The following is a 24,709-nucleotide window of genomic DNA, read 5'->3' on the forward strand; positions in this document are numbered from 1 at the left end:
ATGACATTGAAGGTGATTTGATGTGTTATGGTTTTCTAAGCTCATACACAAACTGGTATCTACACGGTGAAGCATTCGATCGCCGCGGTTAGTTCAGATCACCAACTTAATATAAAGCTTGCTAAGTGCTCTTGAAGCTTTTCTTGAATCTTGCTGAGACCTTCAGTTCCAAGTTAAGTATTTGACTGTTGTATTATAAGATTAATAAAAGTGCTAAGAGTTTTCCAGGTTTACAAAATTCATTACTTTTATAGGAGAATGAGAATGGTGGAAACACTTTTATTTAGATTCTTATTGAATCTTGTAGAGTAAGTGAATCTTTGCAAACCAACGAAAGTATAAGTGTGTTATTCAATTTCGAAACATTTCATGTAGATATAATTATGAAACGAAGTCATGAACCTCACCTTCACAATTATTTTCTTGAATTAATGGAAAATGTCATAACCTACATTAATTAAACAAGACTCTGAATCTCTGATAAAAGCCACCAAGTTTTCAATGTGCCTAAGAAGTAAGAAAAAACACAATTGTGAAGAAAGAACAAAACTTTATACAAGAAAAACCTAAACATGGGATGTAGAAGGATGAACAGCCTTGGTTTGTCTCCCTGCAAGCCAAAGCATGGTCCTCCTAGCAAAAGATGGCGTTTTCATCTCTAAAGATTCCGAATTTTCGCTCTTTTGATTCTCTTCATCGATCTCTAAAGGTATCATTTTGTTTGGAAATCGGATTGAAGAGGAAGACACCGAAGAACAATCCTGATCTTTAGCACTAGTACCTATTTGCTTCTCCTTTTTACCCCTTAGCCAAATTTTTGACAAAGAAAAGCTTTCTCTTTCCACAACACTCTTCTCGATTCCCTTAACCGTTGGATCAAAACCGCATTCAGACATAGCGGCCCTGTGCCCGGGCAAGCGACAATCTTTTCCGGATAGTTTCTTGACCGAGACGTGAACCTTAAGTGTAGCTTCTTGGTCCATAATATACTCATATGAGCCCATTGAGAAACACCTTCTTCCATCTAAATTGCTACTACCACTTATGCTATTATTGTTATTGTTACTTCCTTCACCAACATGATCTATGTTCCTAAACTTCCCTAGCTTAACTTGTAAAGGAACAACCTTTCCATCCAAACCACCCAATTCAACATCCGGGTCGCATGATTTACGACCCGACCTAACCCGGGTCGACCCAAAATCATTGTTCCCATCAAAACCTAAACAAGAATTGGAATCAAGAACAGGAACCATGTCTCTCGAGCTTTGTCCACTCTCAAGAACAAGTAAATACGAGGAGCTTGGGTTGTGATGAGATGAGAAACCAGACAGGAGGTTAGATCTACACAAGGGACAAGTCGAGTGAGAGAGAAGCCACGTATCGATACAGTCAACGTGAAAAGCATGGCTACATTCAGGCAAGAGTCTAAGTTTGTCCTCTGTTTCGAACTCACAGAGACAAACAGGACAATCAAAAGGAGAGATTTTGAGACCCATGATGGATTTGTATTGAAAAACAGGTAACGTGTCGATTAAAGACTGGTCAACGCCAGAATCATGGAGGCTAAAGAGTTGCTGAAGCTGGCCTTGAAGAGCTGTAACGTTGTCGAAGTAATCTTCTCTGTTTTGTGTTGATGGTGTGAGGAGGAACTTGACAAGGATGTGGAGAAGACCAGAGATGAAGAAGATGATGGAGAGGATTATGATTATTAGGAGAATGTTTGGAGTGATCTTGCTGTTTAAATCGAAGCTTGTGTTTGATTTGAGAGGTAACAATGGTGGTGGTGATGATGAAGGAGAGATGATGATATTCATGTTTTCTCAAGAAAGAAAGAATGATTTAAAACAGAGTTATTAATGCATCCTCTATTTTAAACTTGTGAAATTTTGGTTTATCTTGAAATAAAAAAAAATTGAGCTCAAAGTTTTTTTGAAATTTATGAGACAGAGTGATGATTAAGAGAATTACAGGTTGGACCATTGATGGTGACAGATGAGCAAAATTTATTGCAATTTTATAAATTTTCTTTCACAAAAGAGTGTTTGAAATGATTTTTTAAAATTATGAAATTAATGTGATTTGGATCTTAGTATTTAATTACCTAAAAAAATGCAAAGTCAACGAAACATTTCTTTAAATAAAAAAGAACTCATACAAAAATATTACTTTTTTTTCATGAATAATATTATCTTACGGTTGTATAACCAAACCCACCAGAGCCTTTCCATATGCATGTTAAAGCCAACCAGACAAACGATATAATTGTACAATCCATAAGAAAAAACATTTTTCTGACAAATTTATGTTGTAATGTATAACATTCTCAGTTTCAAATTCAAAGTATCATTAAGATTGCAAACCACTAGACTAAGAAGACTCCAGGCTAAACATTTTAACTAAACTGATTAGTGAAAATTATGGCTGCACCATTCTTCTTCGTTAGGAGTTGGAATGTTTATTTAACTACTTTATTGCCTTGTCAAGACTGATCATGGAGTTTGCGGTTTTGACGTTCCGGTCATCCTTACGAAATAGCTTCTATACGTTTTGGTTTATTTGGACTAGCCATGCGAGTTTACATAAACTATCAAAATATTTACGTGACTCATATTAGTGATTGAGTGATTGTCTTAATTTTCTTGGTCATATTTGAGCCCTCAAAATATGGGTGTCTTTTATTATAGATAGTCATTTGAGTATAGGTTAGTTTTGGGACCAAGTGGGCTGTGGGCATGCCGTTGTTTTATACAGCATGAAACGTATAATGTTTATAAGAAAAATAAATAACTAATTAGTATATCTGATTTCATAATTATAGACAGTAAACTAAACATTCTATGTTGAGAAAAGAGAAACACGAGGAAGAGGAACAGGAAGCCGACATGGAAGAAGGTTTTCTATGCGTTGTCTTTGTTATATAACTCGAGGCATTTTTTAAATTTATACTATGCTTAGTGGAACAGTACACCTAATTAAAAATAACAAATCCGTAAAATGTAATTTTTTGTTTACATAATCAGTTTTTAGTTTTATGGTAATTTTTGTTGAAGTTGACCGGTTAAGAAAGAAAACCGATAAAATCTCACTTTTTTGGATTGGATCAAGGATACTGTTGTGTTGGTGTCGGTCGGACGCATCAAAGTTATTGCAACCCCTAACTGTCACATCTATTTTAATTATGTGAATCAAATAAGTGTTATTGAATATAGACAATTTATGAAATAAGTTTGAGATTCATTCTTTATTAATTTGACTAATAGGTTCTCATCACAAAGGACAATCCATACATATAATTCAGTTAAGGTTCCACATTCAATTTATTGGAATAGCTAGTACCATACCATCGAATCATCACCTCTCACCTTTTCTTTGTTGCTTATAGTGTAATATCAACTTCATATCCTACAGAAGAAAAAAAATAACCTAAACTGTTACTAATCATATTAAAAAATATTTCAGGTTTAAATTCTACGGACAATGTTTTTTTTTAAAAAAATAAGATGAAAAGTTTATAAAATGAAACTTACGGTGTGTACTCGACGCGGATGTTCCCGGCATTAGTATTAGCGATAACACGAAAAGCGTCACGAGAGAGGTTAAGGTCACCGTTGCAAGGCTCCCGGCACAAATCAACTACCCTAACGTCTACGGTACGACCCGTGCATGCTCCAGGGAAGTTGTATGTAGCACCAAGGCATCGAACCCTGTACCTCCGACCACAAGCTTGACCTCCTTGGTACATATAGCCTCTGACTCCAACCACCATCGTCTCACGTTGTGTTCCATAACAAGCCGACCCTAAATTACTACCATCATTAACTTATAAACTAATGCTATGTTTACTAAAATTATGAAACAAAAAAAGATATGTATGTATAAATTGTATATAGTACGCACTAGTGTAGGGAGGGTTGTAATAGACAGCTCTTCCTTGAGCAGCTTCAGCGATTGGAGAAAAGATTTGTGCAAACACCATAGCCACTACGACAAACTTGACAACCATTTTTATCATTTTCGTTTATTATATATGTGTTCTTGGCTTGTTTGTGATATAATGAAGCTAAGGGAAGTGAGTATTTATATATAACTTGGACTTGAAGACTTATAGATGAAAGGAAAAGTCTTTGATCTATATACGTCAAGTCTTCCACTACTTATTGTATTGATTTCATATGGGACAATTTGTTGCTTATTCCACCTATATTTTTCTTTAAGTGAATTGAATGAATATCATGATGATGTGAAGGAAAATTCCAAGACGATTTGAAATTTTAAGTTTACTTTTTTGAAAATTTTGTTTGGAAGAGAGAAATTATTAGGGTTGTATTTGACTTAAGCTACCAAGGGAAAATTCCAAGAAACTAGAGAGTGTTTGAGGTTTTATTAAAGCTCTATGTGAATTGGGAACCAAGCAAACCAATTCACTATGTATGTATATAAGAATTGTGAAGAAAACAAAATTGTTTTGTTGACTTCTTTACCAAAGAGAGACAAAACTCTCGTTCTCGTGTCTCACGTAAACCCGCGTTTTATGCATTTTTATAAGGTTTCCACAAAGAAAAAAAAAAAAACAGAAGATCTAAACTAAAACCAAACCAACAAAAAAGAATCAAACCAAAATTGGAACCGGTAAAATATCAGAATGAATCCTTGATTTCTTTTTAAATAATTGGTATCGAAGCCAAACTAAATCGAGAACCAAATGAATACCCAAAATTTCAACATATATACTTATAATATCAAATTTCAACATATATACTTACAATTGTAAACGCAAAAATATCAATTATATTTTGTCAAATAACTATAAAATAACCAAAATAGTAGTTTTGTCAAATTTAATCAAATCTTATTTAAATTTAATCATTTTAAAAAATATTTCCAATATTTTGGATATTCTAAACCGAACCAAAACTACACTAAAAATTTTAAAAACATTTTAAAATACCTGAATAGATTGTAAATTCCAATATTCAAAATATCCGAAACCAAATTGAATACTGGAATGCCTACTAATTTCAATATGTTGTTGGGAGGGGTAGTTTTGCTTAATGGGCTAAACAGAATTGGCCCAAATCTAGTGACTTTAAAGTTTAAACCCGAAGGAAAGAAAGAGTCGAATCGAACCGGACGGGACAAACAAATAATTAAACTTTCTAGCTGAGGAAGTCTTGTGATCAGTATTTACTATTCAGTGACAGTATCTATATATATAAAGTTAGCTTTTTCTCTCTTCTCATGATACCACCTAAGCATCCACCTAAGCCACATTTTTTTTTAAACATTAAAATAAATTAAAACATTCATTTAGTGCATATTTATGTTACTTATTTAATTAATATAAAGTTTATATAAATAAAAATAAATTATGTAAGAAAATGAAATGTTAAAATAAGAAAAACAATACTTTAATTTTTTTTATTAGTGGTAATAATACAATTCAACTTTCATTTTAAATTGATCATAATTTAATATTTTAAATATGTTACTGAGTTTTAGAATGGAAGTAAAATTTAAATTTATGGTAGACTAAAACAACATTTATGTAATTGTATATATAAAATTATAAAGAGGAAAAAAAATGAAAGTAAAATATTAGTTTATAACATGATCAAAAAGAAAAAAAAGATATTTCATAAATTGAATAAAGTACTTTTAATCCAAATTTGAACATTGAAAGATAATAATTAAAGAGAAAATAATTATAATATTTTTTGAAAATCAATTAAAAAATAATAAAATATCACGATATGAATAAAAAATCAAAGAAACAAAATTATAAACTTCCCGCGCGGAACGCGTATCAACTGCTAGTATTCTATAGTGTATAGTCTTGAAGTACACTGTGTATATTACTTGTGAAATTTAAATTAGAAGTTCGAATATTCCATTTTTTTTCATACTGTATAGTGTATAGTCTTAAAAGTGTGATGAGATGATAAAAAAACATTTGCTTTTCCATCAAGATAATATTTAAAGAAATCATTGGATAAGAAGATACTTACTAAATTATTATATATATTTTGTAGTAGTTCCATACAAAATATTAAAATTCTAGACATGGAGACACACACAACAAAACCATATACTTTACGATCAAAGTCTCTTTATCACATGATCCAAAGCCTAAAAAACAAAAGTATCTCATCATCACATGACCGTTCTAACAAAAAAAAACGTTACTCAACGAAGAAAATTCCAAATTTTTGCGTAAATTTTGCAAAAACTCTCTGATTCAGTTTCTCTAAATACATCAAATACGTTCCTTGACTCCTTTTGATTATTTTCTGGTAAACCAAAATAAAAAACCAAACAACACAACGAGAAGAGAAGTCAGGAAACGTAAAAAAAAAAAAAGAGAAGATTTTTATTTTTGTATTTTTCGATGCCTCCGACCAATGATTACCGAATCTCCGGCGAGCCACCGTCTCCTCCACCGCCAAAGCCGAAAACAAAGATTCTCTCTCTATTCCTTGTTGGTGTAATCATGTTTTCGATCTTTTTTATCTTCCTCGTCCTTATCGGCATCGCCTCTGTTCTTCTTCTCCCTCTCCTTCTCTCTTCTCTCCACCGTCACCACCGACGTCGCCGCCGTACCCGTCGTCAAGATTCCTCAGATGGGTTATCTTCAAGATTCGTGAAAAAGCTGCCCCAATTCAGATACTCCGAACCCACGTCCACATACGCACGGTACGGAAGCGATTGCGTGGTTTGTTTTGATGGGTTCAGACAGGGGCAGTGGTGTCGGAATCTTCCTGGTTGCGGACACGTGTTCCATCGGAAGTGTGTGGACACTTGGTTGCTCAAAGCCTCGACTTGCCCGATTTGCAGAGCTAGGGTTAGATTGAGGGAGGAAGATGCACAAGAAGGAGAACTTTGGAGATGTTTCGGTCATAGAAGAAGTAGTTTGCTAGATTTGTAAGCGCTCTGTTTCTTGTTTCTTGTTTTGTTTTAGTTATAATTGGACTATTAGAAGTTATATAATCAGTTAGCAATGTTTGTAAGTGCTCTGTTTCTTTAGTTTTTGGGCAAATACAATGATGGTTTAGTTTCTCATGTAGCTATGTTTTGTAAGGATTCAACATTAAGTTAAGGTTTAATATAACCGTACACAGTCTATGATGTACTCTTGATGACTTGCTCGTTTGAGAAGTCCCACCAATTGCTTCATTGGTTTATCCTCAAGTTCTCTAGCTAACATAGAGTTTTCAGATTTTTAAATTGGTAATATATACAGTCTTTCTTGATCGATTCAACTGTGAATTGATGAAGTGTGGGGTGATCATTGTACGTTTGATGAATAATGAGTAAGGCAACTTGCGTTGTTGAACATGTTACCTAGCTCTTGCTTTCTCTCTTAAACATATCTAGTTAAATGTCGCGGTCAGGAAGTAATTGTTTAGACTTTTCATCGATGTGTGATGCTTTGGTTTCTTGTTTATTGAATTTGTCTAAGTCATAATTTCTTTGGTTTGATTTTTTGGATTTGACATAGGTAATATACATTGGGGGTTCTGTGGACTTGGACTATGTCAAATGGATGACAAGAATCTCCATAACCGAAGCTACCGAGAGGTACAAGCCAAAGACGCTTTCCTCCTTAGAAAAGTAGCTGGTCAATCAATCAATCAATCTTATGGTTAGTAGTTATATTCTTATATATAAGCACTAAGCAGATGGGTTTGATCTTATAAACCCTCAATACCATTACCAACAACCAGTACTAGCCTAGACCTTTTGTCACTTTTCTTTTTCGAAAACCCATGGATCGTTTTTATTTCTTGAATGTTGTAATGGAGGTTGCGGGTATTCTAAATGAGTCCCGCAAACTCTTTCTCAAGAACAAGAAGTTAATGTTCTCGGTCTTGGCATTCCCTCTCTTACTCACTTGTTTGGTTTACTTGTTCAACGCTATTGCCATCAAACCGGAGATAACAAACTTGATCCTTGAATCAAGTTTGCTACCTATGACCGATCCAAGCTCCCCGGAATTTGCTGCTCATCTTATGAGATACTTTGCATATTTTCGCCAGTTTTTTAGTTCTTTATACATCTTCATCGCTGTCTCCTCCATCATCAACCTCTTATCCGTTCTGGTCATGGTTCACGCATCGGCTCTTACTCATAAAGAAGATAGCTTCAAGCTCAAAGATTTACCGATTCTGACCCTTAAATATTGGAAGGGACCTCTTGTGACTAGTTTCTACATTGCTCTCTTCAATCTTGGCTATTGGTTCCTATTCTATATAATCATTTTTTCTCTCTTTATATTCTCTACAAAATTCGATACCCTGGCAGCCAAAATTCGCGCATTATGGATTCTCTTGGCGGTCTTTGAGTCTTACTTGGCTATCGTGTGGAACTTATCTATGGTCATATCGATACTCGAGGATACTTATGGGATCCAAGCTTTGGGGAAAGCTGCAAAGATAGTTAAAGGGATGAAGCCAAAACTATTCATCTTGAATCTTTGCTTTGGTTTATTGTCATTTGGATTATCTCAAATCTTGCGGCTGATTGATTGGAGTGGTTCATTTCCAGCTATCTTAGCCACCGGTTTAGTCTTTGTGAGTTCACTCTTTGTGGTGAGGATGTTTCAGCTTGTGGCTTATACCGTTACCTATTTCCAATGTAACCAAGACGCTGAGTCGCTGAGGGATGTGGAATATACGAAACTGTCTTCCACTACTCTCATGGGAGAATTGCCTTGAAAACTTCAATAGAAAGGCACATATGATATTATACATAGATTGTTTGTATGTCTTATAAGTTTTGCTTTTATTTTGGTAAAGTTATATCAAATTTTTGGTTCAATATATATTTTGTTTTGAACTTTGGTTTTGTATGTATAATATACAGCAAGGTTGCTTCTCTGTGCCATGTCACATATGACTTTTCGTTTTTATTTTTGATATGAATATTAGAAAATGAAGGTTTTGGAATTACAAGAGTTTAGACCTATCGCTTTTGATACCTTGCCAAAAAAAAAAAAACAAGACAATAATTTACAAAGAAGACACAAACATGGGTTCATCTAAAGCCAAAGAAGCATTAGAGTTTCCTAAGTGTTTTTGTCTTTACGAAGATATTGAGTTGCGGATCATACGATCAAATAAGCTTGAAAGTGGTAAGGTGTGGCTGTGATTGGTGGTTCTGTGGACTTGGACTATGTCAAATGATACAAGCTAAAGAAAAGTAGCTGGTCAATCAATCAATCTTATGGTTAGTTATATACTTATATATATAAGCACTAAGCAGATGGCTTATAAAACCCTAACTACCATTACCAAAAACCAGTAGCCAAGAGCTTTTATCACTTTTCTTTTTAAAAACTCATGGATCAGTTTATTTTCTTGAATGTTATAATGGAGGTTACGGGTACTCTAAATGATCAGTCTTGCAAACTCATGCTCAAGGCCAAAAAGTTGATGTTCTCAGTCTTGGCTTTCCCTCTCTTATTCAATTGTTTATCTTACTTGATCTTTGAATCCAAGTTTTTCTTACCATTGACAGATCCAAGCACCCCGGAAGATGCTACCCATCTTATAAGATACCTTATATATTTGCCTCGTTTTTTCAGTTCTTTGTACATATTCATAGCCGTCTCCGCCATCTTCAACCTGTTAAGCGTTCTTGTTATGGTCCACGCATCGGCTCTTATTCATAAAGATGATAGCTTCAAGATCAAAGACTTTCCAATCCTGACCCTTAAATATTGGAAGGGACCTCTTGAGACCAATTTTTACATTTCTCTCTTGAGTCTTGGCTATTGGTTCCTATTCTTTATTATCCTTTTTCCTCTCGTTATATTTTCTACAAAACTCGATGCCGTGGCAGCCAAATATCCCACTTTAGGGATTCTGTTTGCAGTCTTGAAGTCTTACTCAAACTTTATTTGGTACTTTTCTATGGGCATATGGCTTCACGCATTTGGGAAAGCCGCAGAGAATGTTAAAGGGATGAATCCGAAACTATTCCTCTTGAATCTTTTCACTGGTTTAGTGTCATATGGATTAGTAAATATCTTGCGGCTGATCGAATGGAGTAGTTCGTTCCCCGTGACCTTAACCTACTGTTTGGTCCTTGTGAGTTCCGTCTTTTTGGTGAGGATGTTTCAGCTTATGACTTATACCGTTACTTATTTCCAATGTAAGAGCCTCCAAGGCAAAGACGCTGATGAGTCGCTGAATATTTCACTACTCTCATAGGAGGATTGCCTTAAATATTTCATATATGTACACTTGGAAAGTTTGGTTGTATATGTATAATATATAGCGAGGGATTTTTGTTTTTGTGACTTGATAGTACTACAACTGGTTCTATAGATTGCAAAACCAAGATAATAATAAGAAAGAGAAGAAAGAACAAATCACAAATGTCTTTTAACACTCAGTGTTTTTGTTGACTTCTTGTCGGGGACATGGCGTCACCGCGTCACTCCTTGCGGATAAGACTCATATTGTTGGAAACTTCTCTCGATCTTACTTTGTCATGTTCGGAGCTGAAACCGGTCTATGTAACTATCATGAAATAGTCAAAAAAAAAAAAAAAAAAAAAAAATCCAATAGCTAATAGAATATATTAATCCAATAGCAAACAAAAAAATCCAATAGCAAAAAAAAAAATCCAATAGCTAATAGAATATATTAATCCGTTATGTCGCGGTCATGGAAGCCATCATTTAGACTTTTCATGTATGCATTATGCTAAGTTTCTTTGTTCTTGAATTTGTCTAAGTTATAATACTGAGAGTTCTATGGACTTGGGCAAGCCAAAGACTCTTTCCTCCTAAGAAAAGTAGCGGGTCATGCAATCAATCTTATGGTTAGTAGTAGTATATAAGAACTAAGCAGATATGGGTTTTTATATTATAAACCATCTCACTACTACCATTAACAAAAACACAACAGCCAAGAGCTTCTTTCATTTGTCTTTTTGAAACCAATGGGTCGTGGATCTTCGTTCTTGAATGTTTTGAAGGAGGTTGCGCGTATTCTAAAAGAATCCCGCAAACTCTTTTTCAAGAACAAGAAGTTGATGTTCTCAGTTTTGTTATTCCCTCTCCTACTCAATTGTTTAGCATTCTTGTTTAACATATTTGTCATCGAACCAGAGCTCATGAACTTGATCTCCGACTCAAGTTTGTTGCCAGCGACAGATCCAAGCACCCCGGAGTATGCAGTCCTTCTTATGAGAATCTTTTCAGACGTTCGCGAATATGTGGATTCTACATACATCCTCATGGTCGTCTCCTCCATCATCAACATCTTTTCTACTATAGTCATGGTCCACGCATCGGCTATTACTCTTAAAGATGAACACACCAAGATCAAAGATTTCACTGTTCTGAGCCTTAAATCTTGGAAGGGACCTCTTGTGACGTATTTCTACATTGCTCTTTTCAGTATTGGCTATTCGTTACTCTTTTTTCTAATCCTTTTTCCTATCCTTTTATCCTCCTCTATGAAAATCTCTGATATCGGTTCCGTGATAGTCAAGACTGGTGGTTTAATGATTATATTCGCTCTCTTTCAATCTTACTTAGCCATCATTTGGAACTTATCTATGGTCATATCAGTACTAGAGGAAAGTTATGGCATCCAAGCTTTGGGGAAAGCTGCAAAGATTGTTAAAGGGATGAAGACAAAACTGTTTCTCTTGAATATCTTCTTTGGCTTATTGGCACTAGGATTAACTCAAATCTTGACCGTGATTATCAGTTTGAGAAGGCCGCTCTCAGTTACTACCGTAACCACCGGTTTTGTCCTTGTGTGTTTGGTCTTTGTGTGTTTGAGCATTGTGCTGAGGATGTTTATGCTCGTGACTTACACCGTTGCTTATTTCCAATGTAAGACTTCCCAAGGCAAAGACGTTGAGTCGCTGAGGGATGTGGAATACACGAATCTCTCCTCCGATGTTCACATCGGATGATTGCCTTTGATATCTCAAGAGAAGGGCATACATCATGATACACAAATAAATTGTCTTAAGAATGTTGTAAAGTTCACAATGAAATTGGTAAAATTATTTCGAATAATGTTTGAATATGTATTTTTGTTATAAGGTTTTGGTTATATACATATTTACAAGATATAGATTTCTTTTTGTATCCATTTCGACCAAAATAATAGACCACAACTATTAGTTTAACTCAAGGTGGGTTCGCAATAGAGTGATGTCCATTTGCTGCCAGTGATCCACTATCCTTCAAAGGCCTCCCACAAAAGTAGTTTTAAAGGCTAGACGAATTTGATAGTTTTGTTTTTGGTTTTCTCTTTTCTATATATAGATAGTTTAATATAAGAAATGTTAATATAAGAAGAGGTTGAATTAATAAATGATGAATAACTTACACACAAAACTGAGGAATATGATATATGGTTTTGGTTTTGTTTTGTTTTTGGTTTTCTCTTCTATGAGTTTTTTTTTTAATAATCAAAGAGGTTCTGGGCCGAAACTCATACATCCCCTCAAATCCGAAACCAGAATATGTTATATGGTTTCGTCCCAAGCGCTACTCGACCTTCTATGAGTTTTTCTCTTTTGAGTTCTTTTATTCACTAATTCTAATTGACACCAGTGTTGAATAATATACATATGTGGGACTGGTAGCAAAAAATATGTAATCAAACAACTTATATGTTATGCTACTAATACTATTTTACGTCCAAAATGTTCAACTTACTCAGCGGACATAAAATTATAAATGCGTAAACCTGACATCTCCCCACCTATATATGGAAGATGTGTGTATTCATTATTCAATATGAAAAAGTCTCTACAATTTCAAAAACCAGATTGTATGAACTATGATGATGAACCCATGTCGACGACTCATGACACATCATGTTGTAACGTAAACAAGTTACACCTATCAGGCTATGATCAAGTGACTTGGCAAAAGCCAAATCCAGATATTGTTAACGACTTTCATTTAATACTATAAGAAATGGTAGAAAATATAACGAAAATATTAGTGTCGCAAAAACTTAGCATTAGATTTTGTTTTCTTCGTACATGTAAAACATCTGTAAAATAACAGCTATGATCACAGTTACATATTTTTAGTCTTTACATGTAGAAATTATGATGGAAAAACATGAACAGTGAAACATCCAAGGTTCTCAATTCTCATACACACACTTAGGGTTTAAACTCTATATAGAGTTTAATAAGTACGTACTAAAGTCTATATATTGGCTAGAATTTAAATCGAGTTTACTGGAGTAAGAGGGCGGCTTCGAGATTAGTTAGCTGACAATGCAACACATAGAAACTAGTAGAAATTAAATTAGAAAAAATAAATAATGTTTTTGGGTTCTGTTGCCCATTCGCCCGTTCGGGTACCGGTTTTGGAAACTTCTGAATCTACTGGTCTGCCGTGCCCCTTGGAAGCCTCAGATCCAGCAAAAATTGACACTGTGAAAGTTGCTTCGTCAACCGAGCCAGTGCCGTCACTTCCTTCGGTCGAGATCGTAGTCCCTGCCCTACCTCTCCCAAAGGCTTCAGAGCCAATTCTCGTGGTTAAACCTGTTGCAGAAACCTCCGCCGCTGCTCCTGAAAAGGATTCCTGGGCTGATTTGGTCAAAGGTTCATCGAGACCCCTACAGAAAATTGGTGAAGCTTTCACTCTTCCATCTGGGGAAGCTTGTGTAAAGATCCCAAACTCTGTTATTGAGAAAAACAGAAAGTCTTGGGATTGTTTCATCTTGGGCCAATTCTATGCTGACCCGCCATCGCAAGGAACGATCCACAATATCGTGAATGGTATATGGAGTAAGTCTTATAGAGACATTGTGGTCTCTAAGATGGCAGGAAATGCTTTCTTGTTTCGTATCCCTAATGCTCACACTAGGAATCGTGTGCTAGTCCAGCGACTGTGGCAGATTGACGGCAAGACCATGTTTGTTGCTAAGTGGGAACCGGGAGTTACCCCTACCAAGCCAGAGCTGACCTCTGCCCCCATATGGCTTGAGCTTCGGGATGTTCCTCTTCATTTCTTCCACGAAGCGGGTCTTGAGAGGATTGCTAGCCTTGTTGGTGATTCAAAAGCGTTGCACCCTTCCACAGCAAACAAATCAAACCTAGAGGTTGCAAAGGTCTTCACCCTAATAGACCCGAGAAAGCCTCTGCCTGAGGCGGTAAATGTCCAATTTGACTCGGGTGATATTCGAAGAATAAGAGTCTCAAGTCCTTGGATGCCTCCGGTCTGTTTGCACTGCAATGAAATTGGCCACAACCTGAAGCATTGCAAGAAGGCTCCCATTACTTGCTCTGCCTGCTCCTCCACTTCCCACGGAGCTGGTAATTGCCCAAAAGAAAACGATCTTAGGCCAAATCAAAAGAAACCTCAGAGGAGAAGGAGATCCAGAACTCCCTCTAGACCTGGAGTTTCTGCTGAAGCAAAAGAACAACAACCTTTGGGTAAGGAGTGGGTAGTGAAGGCTCAATCTGCGGCTCCTAGCGTGATCCCGCTGTGGGTGGCTCAAGCTGTAGGTCAGTTGTAGTTGTTTCTCCTGATTCTTCTCCCGCTGTGGCCTCTTTGGATACCCGGCATCATGACGAATCCGAAGCAGATGAAGACTCCTCAGACGTTTTGACTAGTGATCCAGAGGAGCACGGTTTTGAGGAAGTGGTGTCGAAGAGGCATCGTAAGAAATTTCGAGGCAGGGGCCTCAAACCTCAAGTTTAATTATGTATACAAACATTTTTTGTTGGAACGTCCGCGGCTTCAATATACGGAGTCATCGTAGCGGTTTTAAAAAATGGTTCAAGTTTAATAAACCTATTTTCGGCGGTATTATAGAGACCCACGTCAAACAGCCTAAGGAGAAGAAGTTTATATATGACCTTCTGCCTGGCTGGTGTTTTGAGGAGAACTACGCCTTCTCTGACTTGGGCAAGATTTGGGTTTTATGGCACCCTAGTGTCAAAGTTAAAATAATTGGGAAATCTCTGCAGATGATCTCGTGTCAAGTTCTGCTCCCTAAAGCCACTTCTTGGATCGTAGTCTCAATTGTTTATGCTTCGAATGAGAACCTCGCCAGAAAGGATCTGTGGAATGATTTAGTGTTAACTTCTCGCTCCCCTCAGGTTGCAAACCTTCCTTGGCTGGTTCTTGGGGACTTTAATCAGATCCTCAATCCTCAAGAGCACTCAAACCCTCCCTCTCTCAACGTCGACAGCAGGATCAGAGAGTTTAGAAACTGCCTTATGGACTCAGACCTCTCCGATCTGGTTTACAGAGGCAACACTTTTACTTGGTGGAACAAGTGTGAAACAAGACCAGTTGCCAAGAAGTTGGACAGAATTCTAGTGAATGAAGCCTGGTCCCATCAGTTTCCAGCAGCTTTTGGAATGTTCGGTGAGCCGGATTTCTCTGACCATGCTGTCTCTGGAGTTGTTTTAGAAGATGCCAAAGGAAAGTAAAATGCCCGTTCAAATTTTTTAACTTTCTTCTCCAAAACCCTGATTTTGCTCCTTGGATTAGTGAAAAATGGTTTTCAGCAAATGTTGTGGGTTCTGCTATGTTCAGGGTCTCGCGTAAATTGAAGATTCTGAAGCCTTTTATCCGGGAATTCAGTAGAGAGAACTTCTCTGATATCGAAAAAAGGGTTGTTGAGGCTCACCAAAAAGTTTTGGATTGTCAAAGGAAAACGCTTGCAGATCCTTCCTCTTTAAATGCATCTTTGGAACTGGTAGCTCAAAGAAAATGGCAGATCCTTGTTGGCGCTGAGGAGAGCTTCTTTTATCAAAGATCAAGAATATCTTGGATGGCGGATGGTGATAGCAATACCGCCTATTTCCACAGGATAGCGGACTCTAGAAAAGCAATTAATACCATTCATTTCCTGGAGAGTGACAATGGTATTAGGATCGATTCTCAGCAAGGAATTCTAGAGCATTGTGTGGACTACTTTGCCTCCCTTCTTGGCCCTGAGGTAAGTCCTCCTATGCTTGAGCAGCATGACATGAACCTGCTCCTCTCTTTCAGATGTTCTGAAGATCAGATTAAGGCGCTGGACTCAAACTTCTCCAACCAGGATATCAAAGACGCTTTCTTCTCCCTCCCAAGAAACAAAACAAGTGGTCCAGATGGTTATTCTGCAGAATTTTTCAAAGGGCTCTGGGGAACTGTTGGTCCTGAGGTGACTGAAGCGGTTCAGGAATTCTTCTCCACAGGGAACTTGTTGAAGCAATGGAATGAAACAACGCTTGTCCTTATCCCAAAAACTCCCAATGCTTCTTGAACAACCGACTTTAGACCCATCTCCTGCTTAAATACGGTGTATAAAGTCATCTCTAGGCTGCTCACTATTAGGCTGCAAAAGCTCCTCTCTGAGGTGATCAGCCCTTTCCAATCGGCTTTTCTACCTGGGAGGCTGCTCGCAGAAAATGTCTTGTTAGCCACAGAAATTGTCCATGGTTATAACCGAAAAAACATCGAGCCCCGTGGAATGCTCAAAGTGGATCTAAAGAAAGCTTTTGATTCTGTGAGATGGGATTTCTTGATCTCAGCCCTCAGATCTCTTCAAGTTCCTGAGAGGTTTATTAACTGGATTTTTCAATGTATTTCTTCGCCTACATTCACAATCTCTCTCAATGGAACTTCTGGTGGCCATTTTAAAAGTACAAGAGGTCTAAGGCAAGGTGACCCCATCTCTCCATACATTTTTGTCTTAGCAATGGAAGTTTTTTCAAAGTTGCTTCAATCTAGATTTGATGCTGGATACATCCACTACCATCCTAAAACTAGTGATCTCTCTATCTCCCATTTGATGTTTGCGGATGATGTGATGATTTTCTTCGATGGTGGATGTTCCTCTCTCCATGGAATATCTGAGGCTCTTGATGATTTTGCATCGTGGTCGGGGTTGCAGGTCAACAAGGATAAAACGCACCTTTATCTTGCAGGGACCGACCACATCGAATCTCAGTCCATCTCTGATTTTGGCTTTCCACAAGGTACCCTTCCAATTCGTTATTTGGGCTTGCCTCTCATGTGTAGGAAGTTGAGAATAGCAGAGTATGAGCCGCTTCTTGATAAGCTGAGAAACAGGTTCAGATCTTGGGCTGTTAAATGTCTCTCGTTTGCGGGGAGAGTGCAGCTCATCGCTTCTGTCATCAATGGCATTATATCTTTCTGGATTTCAACGTTTCTGCTGCCCCATGGGTGTGTAAAAAAGATTGAGTCCCTCTGCTCAAGATTCCTTTGGTCGGGAAACATTGAAGTTGGTAAGGGTACTAAGGTTGCTTGGTCCACAGTTTGCTTACCTAAAGAGGAGGGTGGGGTTGGGCTGAGAAGATTCTCAGCTTGGAACAAGACTCTCTGCCTTCGGTTCATATGGTTTCTTTTTGCTGATAATGTTTCCTTATGGTCTGCTTGGCATAAGCACCACAATATCATTAATAAATCATTTTGGGAAATTGAAGAATCTCCTAGGGATTCATGGACGTGGAAAACGTTGCTCCACCTACGTCCTCTTGCTGAAAAATTCCTCCTCTGCAGAGTCGGTAATGGAAAGCGAGCTTCTTTCTGGTTTGATTCGTGGACTCCTCTTGGCTCCCTTTTTAAACTGCTTGGTGAGACTGGCCCTCGCTCTCTTAGAGTTCCCCTCTCGGCTAAGGTTGCAGACGTTTGTACCCCTTCTGGTTGGTCGCTCCCGTCTCCAAGAACTGATGATGCTCTCACGCTTCATTTGCACCTCACTTCAATTCTGATCCCGTCTCAGTCCTCTGTTGAAGACTCTTATTGTTGGACGGTTGATAATTTCGATTGTCAGGGCTTCTCTTCTGTGCGGACTTGGGAGGCCCTTCGACCTCGCCTCCAGGTTAAAAGCTGGGCTTCTACCATCTGGTTTCAAGGCGCTGTCCCTAGGAACGCGTTCAACATGTGGGTCTCTAATCTCGACCGCCTGCCAACGCGTCAAAGACTGGTTTCTTGGGGAGTGGCTACGTCCCCGTCGTGCTGTCTCTGTTCTGCCCACCCGGAGTCCATAGATCATCAGCTTCTCGCTTGTGACTTTACCACAGATATATGGAAGCTTGTCTTCTCGCGTTTAACGCCTCGACATCGCCTGTTTTGCTCTTGGTCGGAGCTGCTTTCCTGGATGCGACCTTCTTCTTCAGCTGCGCCTTCGATCATTCGCAAAGTTGCAGCTCAAGCGTCGGTCTTTCATATTTGGAAACAAAGGAACAATGTACTCCATAACCGTCAGTACATTCCTCCTTTGTCTATCTTCAAGAACATTGACCGTGAAGTGCGGAACACCATCACGGCTAGGAGACTTAGAACCCGCTGGAAAAATCTCATGTGTCTTTGGCTTCAGTAATCCTCAAGTCATTGTTCCCTTATTGTAACCTTGTTTTATTTTTTTTGCCAAGGTTATTCTGTTTCTGGTTTTGGTTTCTGTAACTCCATAACTTTCATTTTCTTAATGATATTAACGTTCTTAGCAAAAAAAAAAAAAAAAATAATGTTTTTGTGTGTCAGTGATTTTGTATACGCAAATTGAATTTGCTTGCAAGAACACATGTAAATGTGTGTTGGAACAACGTTCGATTCAAAACCGTGTGTAGAAATTGGCTGGAGACAACTAAAAAGTGCTACTATGTTGCAAAGTCTTGTTATAAATGAATATAGTTGACGATATATGTGAGATAATAAACACGTACGTTGTCGACACATTCTTGTGAACATTATCATCTATATATATATATACATCTCTACTTTTCCAAAGTTTTTTTAGGAAATTATATAACAAATAAAATATTAAACCATGAGGGCTTTTTCGTTTTTTGGCAACAAACAAACCGTGAGTCTCTTGATGAGAAAAAAATATGATTACTCAATCGTGAATAAAAGCTTGAAGGCAATATAAAAAACTTTGGAATAAATTTTGTGTAAGAAAGACAATGTAAAAAACATTTCACATGGGATTGTCTATAGATAATACGGCAAATTTAAGATGCCACTTTGAATTTCAGCCGACATGAAATGATGAAATTTGAATTTAGTATTGTTAATTTATAAATTTAAGTAGGAAAACCCTAGAAAACCGACATCTTTGGTCAAGCCAACAACAAGACATAGTTAGAAAAAAAAAGCTAATTTGAAAGTTGTTTTTGTTCTTCTGGTTTCGAAAACATAACGTGTATGAACCCAATTTAAATCCGGCCCACTAAATGTATAAATATCACAGCTCCAGTTGTTTTCACATTGATTTTCCTAAGAATTTGTAGGACCATCCATTCAAAAGTTATTGATGCAAACTGATCAACCCTATATAATATATAGAACAATAAAAGAAAAAAAATTCACAATCAATGGTTCCAACGGTTGGGACGGAAAAATTCGTTTGTGGATTAAATCGTTTTTCTTGATTATTTATAGATTTTTCATTTTTAATAGTGCAAACAAAAGGAAAAAAAATCTCGTACATATACCGTTTTTACATACAAATAAAATTTCATTTGTGGCAAATTATTATCAAAATAGTGAGTTAAACTGTTAACGTAGTCGTTTGTTTTATCTAATCAAAACATATGGTAACAAATAATTTCTTTTAGAATTTCTAGATGTGTTGGAAATATCATAAGTACCACAATTTTTGAGAGGATGATGCTAAATGTTTTAAATGATTATCAAAAAGAGAAAGAACATGCGAAATTAAGAAAGATACAATCTAAAGATAAGATACAAAATGTTCTCTTTGTCAAAGATAAAAAGTTTTTTTTGGTTCAATGAATATAAATAAACGTTTGGAATCACGTGAAATTTTCTCTTCAATAGAATGTTCTTCACAAAACAAATTAAATAAAATAAGCTTTTTCTATGGTCGAGTAAAAGAATAAAATAAATCTAAGACGTAAGAATAAAATTTTATCTTATTCTAAAGGCAAAACTTTTTGAGTAACATACAATAAGGAATGAGTCATGTCTTCCTATTTTCTGGTTGAGAATGAGTCATTCCTTCGTTCGTTGGTTTTTCTTTTTATTCTTTTCATTTTTTTGTATTTTTTTTGTTAAATTTAAAAAAATATTTTGTGACAATATATCTATGATTGTTTGTTTCTCGTTAAAGGATCTTTAATAAAAATCTGAATAATACGATGTTTTATTTTCGTGGGACGACGAAGCTGCTTTTGTGTGTCCATATGTGTACATTTTCTTGATCATCTTTGTCTCTTCCCTATAAAGCTAGAGTTATCTTCTGCTCTTCTTTTTTTTTTATATCCCTTAGAACGAAGAATACTAAAATATCATAATGACATACTTCGCCAAGGTATAATCATATTCTCGAGCATATAATATAAGCATTAATCAAATAGAGAAAAAGGTGATATATATAAAAAGCATTATAGTATTTTAGACGCAAATCCAATTTTAGATATTCTTCTAGAAACACATATACGTCTCTTCATATTTTTAATTTGGTGTATATCTACAACTACAATCTTATCCACTATATCTAATTTGCATGCTCTTGGAAAAAGTTACTTAAACATAGCTACCTATAATGTAAACTGAAACTGTATGTTTTATATCAATAAGAAATTATTTTAAGTCGACGATTTAGTGTTATAAAAAAAAAACTAGTTGGATCAACCTATCTGATCAGATCACGTGAATGTGTATTCTTAGTCTTAATTGGAAAATATGTATCCCCTTATCTAAATATATTATATTGTCTAAAGTTTGAATTTCCAGAAAATGTGTTATCTCATAATAAAACCTTTGTCTCTACTTAAGGTTTGAGATAAAGTCGTATTTTAGTTGTAAAAAAGAGTCATGATTCGTCTTTTGATTTGATTTGGTGGTCTGTCAAATTTTGAAATCTATTTTGAGTTGGTGGATCATTCTTTCGAATTATTATTTATTAACTAATATGTATAATAGTTTTGTAGCCAAATATAAAATCTTTGTCAATTTATTATTAAACAATTTTTAATGCATACATTGACCACTTTCTTAATTTATAATCAAAAGATCCAAATAGTTCAACACTTTAATTTATATTATTTTTTCTTTTGGTACTAGACACACATAATAAACAATCTATCTCAATCCAACATAATGATGTACTGATGATCCTTTTTAAACTAAGTACTGCGCTTTCAAGATTACGAATTCGAGTTTTGTGATGTTAGATAAGAATCATTTATCATTTGCATGCCGGTCCTAAAAAGACTATGGACCAAAACACTTAATACAACATTTTGGTTATTCGAAAAATATATAAAAATCGTCAAACTTTGTCTTGATAAAATCATATTGTAAATTTTTCTTATGTACGTTCGAGTTTTATTGAATATATAGTTGGTTGGGGCTATCTTGAATACATAATACATGCATGGAACATTTGTTTCGACTATAAAATGGAACGTACGTACGTACAAACTAATCCTATTATACAAAACTTTAATCCTAGTATAATTAAACAACGAGATAAAGTAGAGAAAATGAAAATCTCCATTAAGTCAACAAGAAAATCTCTTGTAAACTTTATAAAAAGTTATGTAATTGGGGTTGGCCAAAGCATATATATATCATTGATTGGCTGACCAAAACCGATAGACTCATTTTGTTTTTTTGGTTAGTGGATAAAAACGAAACTTTTAATAAATGAATTCGACCCTATCCATTGGTGGTATGATCACTTGCCACGTTTTTTAAAATCCATTTTATCATTTAAAAATCTTCTCTTTTGTTTGTTTTATTTACGTGTTTGATCTTCTTCCTCGCATATATTATATAGTCGCATTGATATCTTACACATTTGTATATATAGGAATACTAACTACTCAGTGAATCTCTTGCTCTTTGTTACTTAGTGGGTGTTATTGGATAATGGATTTTAATAGAATCTAACTCTAATCCAAGTCTAATGTTATTTAATCAATGATTTTAAATACTTTACTCAAATCAAGTGTTATTGGTTCTTATATTTGCAAAATCTTCATTAAAAGAGTTTAAAATCTAGTGTTATTGGTTCTTATATTTGCAAAATCTTCATTAAAAGAGTTTAAAATCTAGTGTTATTGGTTCTTATACTTACAATTATTAATGAAAGTCTTATGTTATTCAAGTTTGGTGGATTTTCACAAATGAATTCATTTGAAAAGCTTTGAGTGAATCTGAAACTGATTTCATGTGTAAATTATGTTAATCCGAAAACCAACCTTCTAACATGAGATTTGACAATCTAATAATAAATTAATAAAAGTTTCATTGAACGTAATACACGTACATTATCAATATTTACAAACTCATTCATCCATGACCCAACACATATGTATCTCTCTTTATCATTTTTTCCCAGTCTTTTTTTTTATTCCTAGTTAATGTGTATATTTGTTTTAACAGTTGTTGTATGATTCATTTGATCACTTTAACAAAAAATAAAACAATTTTCATCTTTAAAAGATATGTTAAGACTTCACTACAGAAATTTGAAATGGGAAAAAAATATGTGATGATAAAAGTTTGGTATAATTTTATTGAAAATTGTAAAATCATTTGTTATAGAATTCAATTCTATTGTTCAAAACCAAAAGATATCATGTGTCAGTGTAAATACAATTCCACTGATTTAAAGAATGAATAATATTAAATCAGTTTCAATGAACCCAGATTTTGAAAGTCTTATGAATTTTAAAATCTAATGGAGTTGAATTTAACTTAAACAACCAATAACACCCCCTTAGTTAGTTAGTAAATTAGGTTTGAACCAATTACACTAAGGGTTTTTGTTGCCATTTCATGTTGTGAATAAGTAATAAAACTTACCGACATTGCTGTTCCTACAAAAATAATATGTAGTCTTTTCGTTCCTTTTAAAATTCATAACTAAAGAAAACTAATAGATAATATGCTGATTCTATAAATATAATAGCCAAAAAAATTTACCTGGTTACAAAAAAAAAATACGTTCCAAAAGTTTTTTTTTTTTATTTATCAACCACACATTAATGAAAATATTGTTCCATGATTAGTAACCTAATCAGAAAGGAAATCGTTTACAAAGTTCCTAAAGTTTATTTAGTTTTTTTTACTAAAAATTTTCAAATTAAAGTTCAGTAAATTTAAGCACTTGTGGTATAAACGTTTTTATTTTTTTTTAAATATAATTTAACATTAAACTTAAAAAATCTTTTTTTTTTGGATTTCAATTTTTTCTTAATCTATTGTATGTCGATGGTTAATTTGTAATAAGAGAAATTAAGATATGTATGTTGTAATTCATTTCACCGAATAGGTATGTTGTAAACGAGATTGTCACGTAAGCATGCAAAACTCCGGCGGCTACGATCCTTTCTCCCTTACTTACTTTTTTTCTTTTATATGTTTCTTCGAAATTTAAATGAGGAAAAAAAAGAAGAGTCAAAAAAGGAATATTCAAAAGTTAAAAAAATATATATATATATATATATATTTAAATAAATAAATAAAAACTATCTCAAGAGAAGAGAAAGAGGCTATAGATAAAGTGGGACCCAATAAAATTTTTACAGACAACGTGGCTGATCAGATCGGGCCCCACAAAGACAAATATGTTTTTTTGTTTTTTTTTTTTCGTTCTCTCTCTCGAGAGAGAGTTTGGATAAGTCTCTTTTTCATTTTTTTGGTCTTATCTTAAACTTTTGAACAAAATTGTTTACAAAAAAAAAAAAAATAATAAGAAAATTAAAGCAATAATAATAATAATGATAACAAGAGAAACAAATCTATTAAAATCAAATCATTTTTATCTTTCGAATTTACAAGATTTTGTTTTTTTAAAACGTTTTTCATATTGTCGAAGTTTGTTTGTAAAAACAAATAATACTGATTGCTGTTTTGTTTTTGTAAAGTTTTCCAAATTATTTTTGGCTGTTTTGTTGTCTAAAGGTTTCTTCTATTTCTTCTTGGTACCTTTCTATCTTCTGTCGGCTCTTGTTCACACTTTTTTTACTTTTCTATTTTAAAAATTTTATGTGTATATAAATAATATAATATGTAATACTAGTACTGTTATAAATTTGGAGGTTTTACCAAAAAAGTATAATTTCAGATATATATATATATATATATCTGAATAGGAATAATGTAATAAAAACTTACAGATCGATAAAACTTTTCATAACAACATATCACGAAAGTTCTTTCTTTGGTGATAAATTTACAATTTTTTCTTATTAAAATATAAATAAGTTTTTAAGGTTTAAATTTTATAAGTAACTAATTTAAAAGAAATGGCAATCACATTTTCAGTAGTTATTTTTTTAATATACACCATATTCAGGTATTTAAGACAAAAAGCATAAAATTGAATTAGAAAATCTTTATTCTTTTTGGGGTTTTAGAGAAAAAAAAAATTGTAACTGCAAACAATTAAAAGCATAGAACAAAAAAACGTCTTACCATTTTGTTATTTGTAACGCACATAGTATTCATTGTAAAATTTAGACTTGAATTATAAAATAATTTTGGAATTATTTAACATAGTATTCATCGTCTAATTTGGACCGTTTTATCATTTATAACACAAACGTATATCATCCAATTTAAATTTGAATTGTAACATGATTTTGGTATTACTCACACAGTATTCATCGTCAAATATAGACATTTCTGTCATCTATAAATTCATACACATCATCCAAATTTAACATGAATCACTGACATGATTTTGGTATTTACTTATATAGTATTTTTAGTCAAATT

General features: G+C 34.7%; 6 protein-coding genes across 8 annotated transcripts; 4 read left to right on the forward strand and 2 right to left on the reverse strand.

Annotated features, from left to right (window-relative positions):
- Positions 1 to 397: 397 nt before the first annotated feature.
- Positions 398 to 1,853, reverse strand: LOC17892978 (putative RING-H2 finger protein ATL49). Its single transcript, XM_006299262.2, has one exon. It carries the CDS (start codon positions 1,815 to 1,817, stop codon positions 567 to 569), a length of 1,251 nt encoding a protein of 416 aa, XP_006299324.1. The 5' UTR covers positions 1,818 to 1,853; the 3' UTR covers positions 398 to 566.
- Positions 1,854 to 3,225: 1,372 nt separating this feature from the next.
- On the reverse strand, positions 3,226 to 4,050 carry LOC17892890 (EG45-like domain containing protein 2). Of its 2 annotated transcripts, XM_006298750.2 has the most exons (3): positions 3,901 to 4,050; positions 3,531 to 3,801; positions 3,226 to 3,405 (listed from the first exon to the last, which is right to left on the reverse strand). In XM_006298750.2, exons 1-3 carry the CDS (start codon positions 4,013 to 4,015, stop codon positions 3,399 to 3,401), a joined length of 393 nt encoding a protein of 130 aa, XP_006298812.1. In that variant the 5' UTR covers positions 4,016 to 4,050; the 3' UTR covers positions 3,226 to 3,398. The 2 variants fall into 2 exon arrangements, with proteins under 2 accessions (XP_006298812.1, XP_023642326.1); XM_023786558.1 differs by lacking the exon at positions 3,226 to 3,405 and having other exon boundaries at positions 3,527 to 3,801.
- Positions 4,051 to 6,182: 2,132 nt separating this feature from the next.
- Positions 6,183 to 7,129, forward strand: LOC17892544 (RING-H2 finger protein ATL56). Its single transcript, XM_006298894.2, has one exon. It carries the CDS (start codon positions 6,389 to 6,391, stop codon positions 6,923 to 6,925), a length of 537 nt encoding a protein of 178 aa, XP_006298956.1. The 5' UTR covers positions 6,183 to 6,388; the 3' UTR covers positions 6,926 to 7,129.
- On the forward strand, positions 6,830 to 8,892 carry LOC17892506. Of its 2 annotated transcripts, XM_023786848.1 has the most exons (3): positions 6,830 to 6,921; positions 7,499 to 7,578; positions 7,935 to 8,892. In XM_023786848.1, the coding sequence occupies exons 2-3, from the start codon at positions 7,540 to 7,542 to the stop codon at positions 8,712 to 8,714; spliced, it is 819 nt and encodes a 272-aa protein (XP_023642616.1). In that variant the 5' UTR covers positions 6,830 to 6,921; positions 7,499 to 7,539; the 3' UTR covers positions 8,715 to 8,892. The 2 variants fall into 2 exon arrangements, with proteins under 2 accessions (XP_023642616.1, XP_006299428.1); XM_006299366.2 differs by having other exon boundaries at positions 6,896 to 6,921; positions 7,499 to 8,892.
- A 396-nt stretch (positions 8,893 to 9,288) lies between these two features.
- On the forward strand, positions 9,289 to 10,382 carry LOC17893789. The gene has a single exon (XM_006298180.2). It carries the CDS (start codon positions 9,339 to 9,341, stop codon positions 10,209 to 10,211), a length of 873 nt encoding a protein of 290 aa, XP_006298242.1. The 5' UTR covers positions 9,289 to 9,338; the 3' UTR covers positions 10,212 to 10,382.
- A 510-nt stretch (positions 10,383 to 10,892) lies between these two features.
- On the forward strand, positions 10,893 to 12,087 carry LOC17893633. The gene has a single exon (XM_006298063.2). It carries the CDS (start codon positions 10,948 to 10,950, stop codon positions 11,932 to 11,934), a length of 987 nt encoding a protein of 328 aa, XP_006298125.1. The 5' UTR covers positions 10,893 to 10,947; the 3' UTR covers positions 11,935 to 12,087.
- Positions 12,088 to 24,709: the final 12,622 nt, after the last annotated feature.

Source organism: Capsella rubella, unplaced genomic scaffold (assembly GCF_000375325.1).
Source record: "Capsella rubella cultivar Monte Gargano unplaced genomic scaffold, Caprub1_0 scaffold_3, whole genome shotgun sequence".
NCBI classification, from domain to species: Eukaryota; Viridiplantae; Streptophyta; class Magnoliopsida; order Brassicales; family Brassicaceae; genus Capsella; species Capsella rubella.

Coding starts and splice junctions, on each gene's coding strand:
- LOC17893633 (XM_006298063.2), top strand. CDS start 10,948: ATGGGTCGTGGATCTTCGTTCTTGAATGTTTTGAAGGAGGTTGCGCGT.
- LOC17892890 (XM_006298750.2), bottom strand. CDS start 4,015: ATGATAAAAATGGTTGTCAAGTTTGTCGTAGTGGCTATGGTGTTTGCA. Junction 3,802..3,900: donor TTACAACCCTCCCTACACTA/GTGCGTACTATA, acceptor GTAGTAATTTAG/GGTCGGCTTGTTATGGAACA.
- LOC17892544 (XM_006298894.2), top strand. CDS start 6,389: ATGCCTCCGACCAATGATTACCGAATCTCCGGCGAGCCACCGTCTCCT.
- LOC17893789 (XM_006298180.2), top strand. CDS start 9,339: ATGGATCAGTTTATTTTCTTGAATGTTATAATGGAGGTTACGGGTACT.
- LOC17892506 (XM_006299366.2), top strand. CDS start 7,767: ATGGATCGTTTTTATTTCTTGAATGTTGTAATGGAGGTTGCGGGTATT.
- LOC17892978 (XM_006299262.2), bottom strand. CDS start 1,817: ATGAATATCATCATCTCTCCTTCATCATCACCACCACCATTGTTACCT.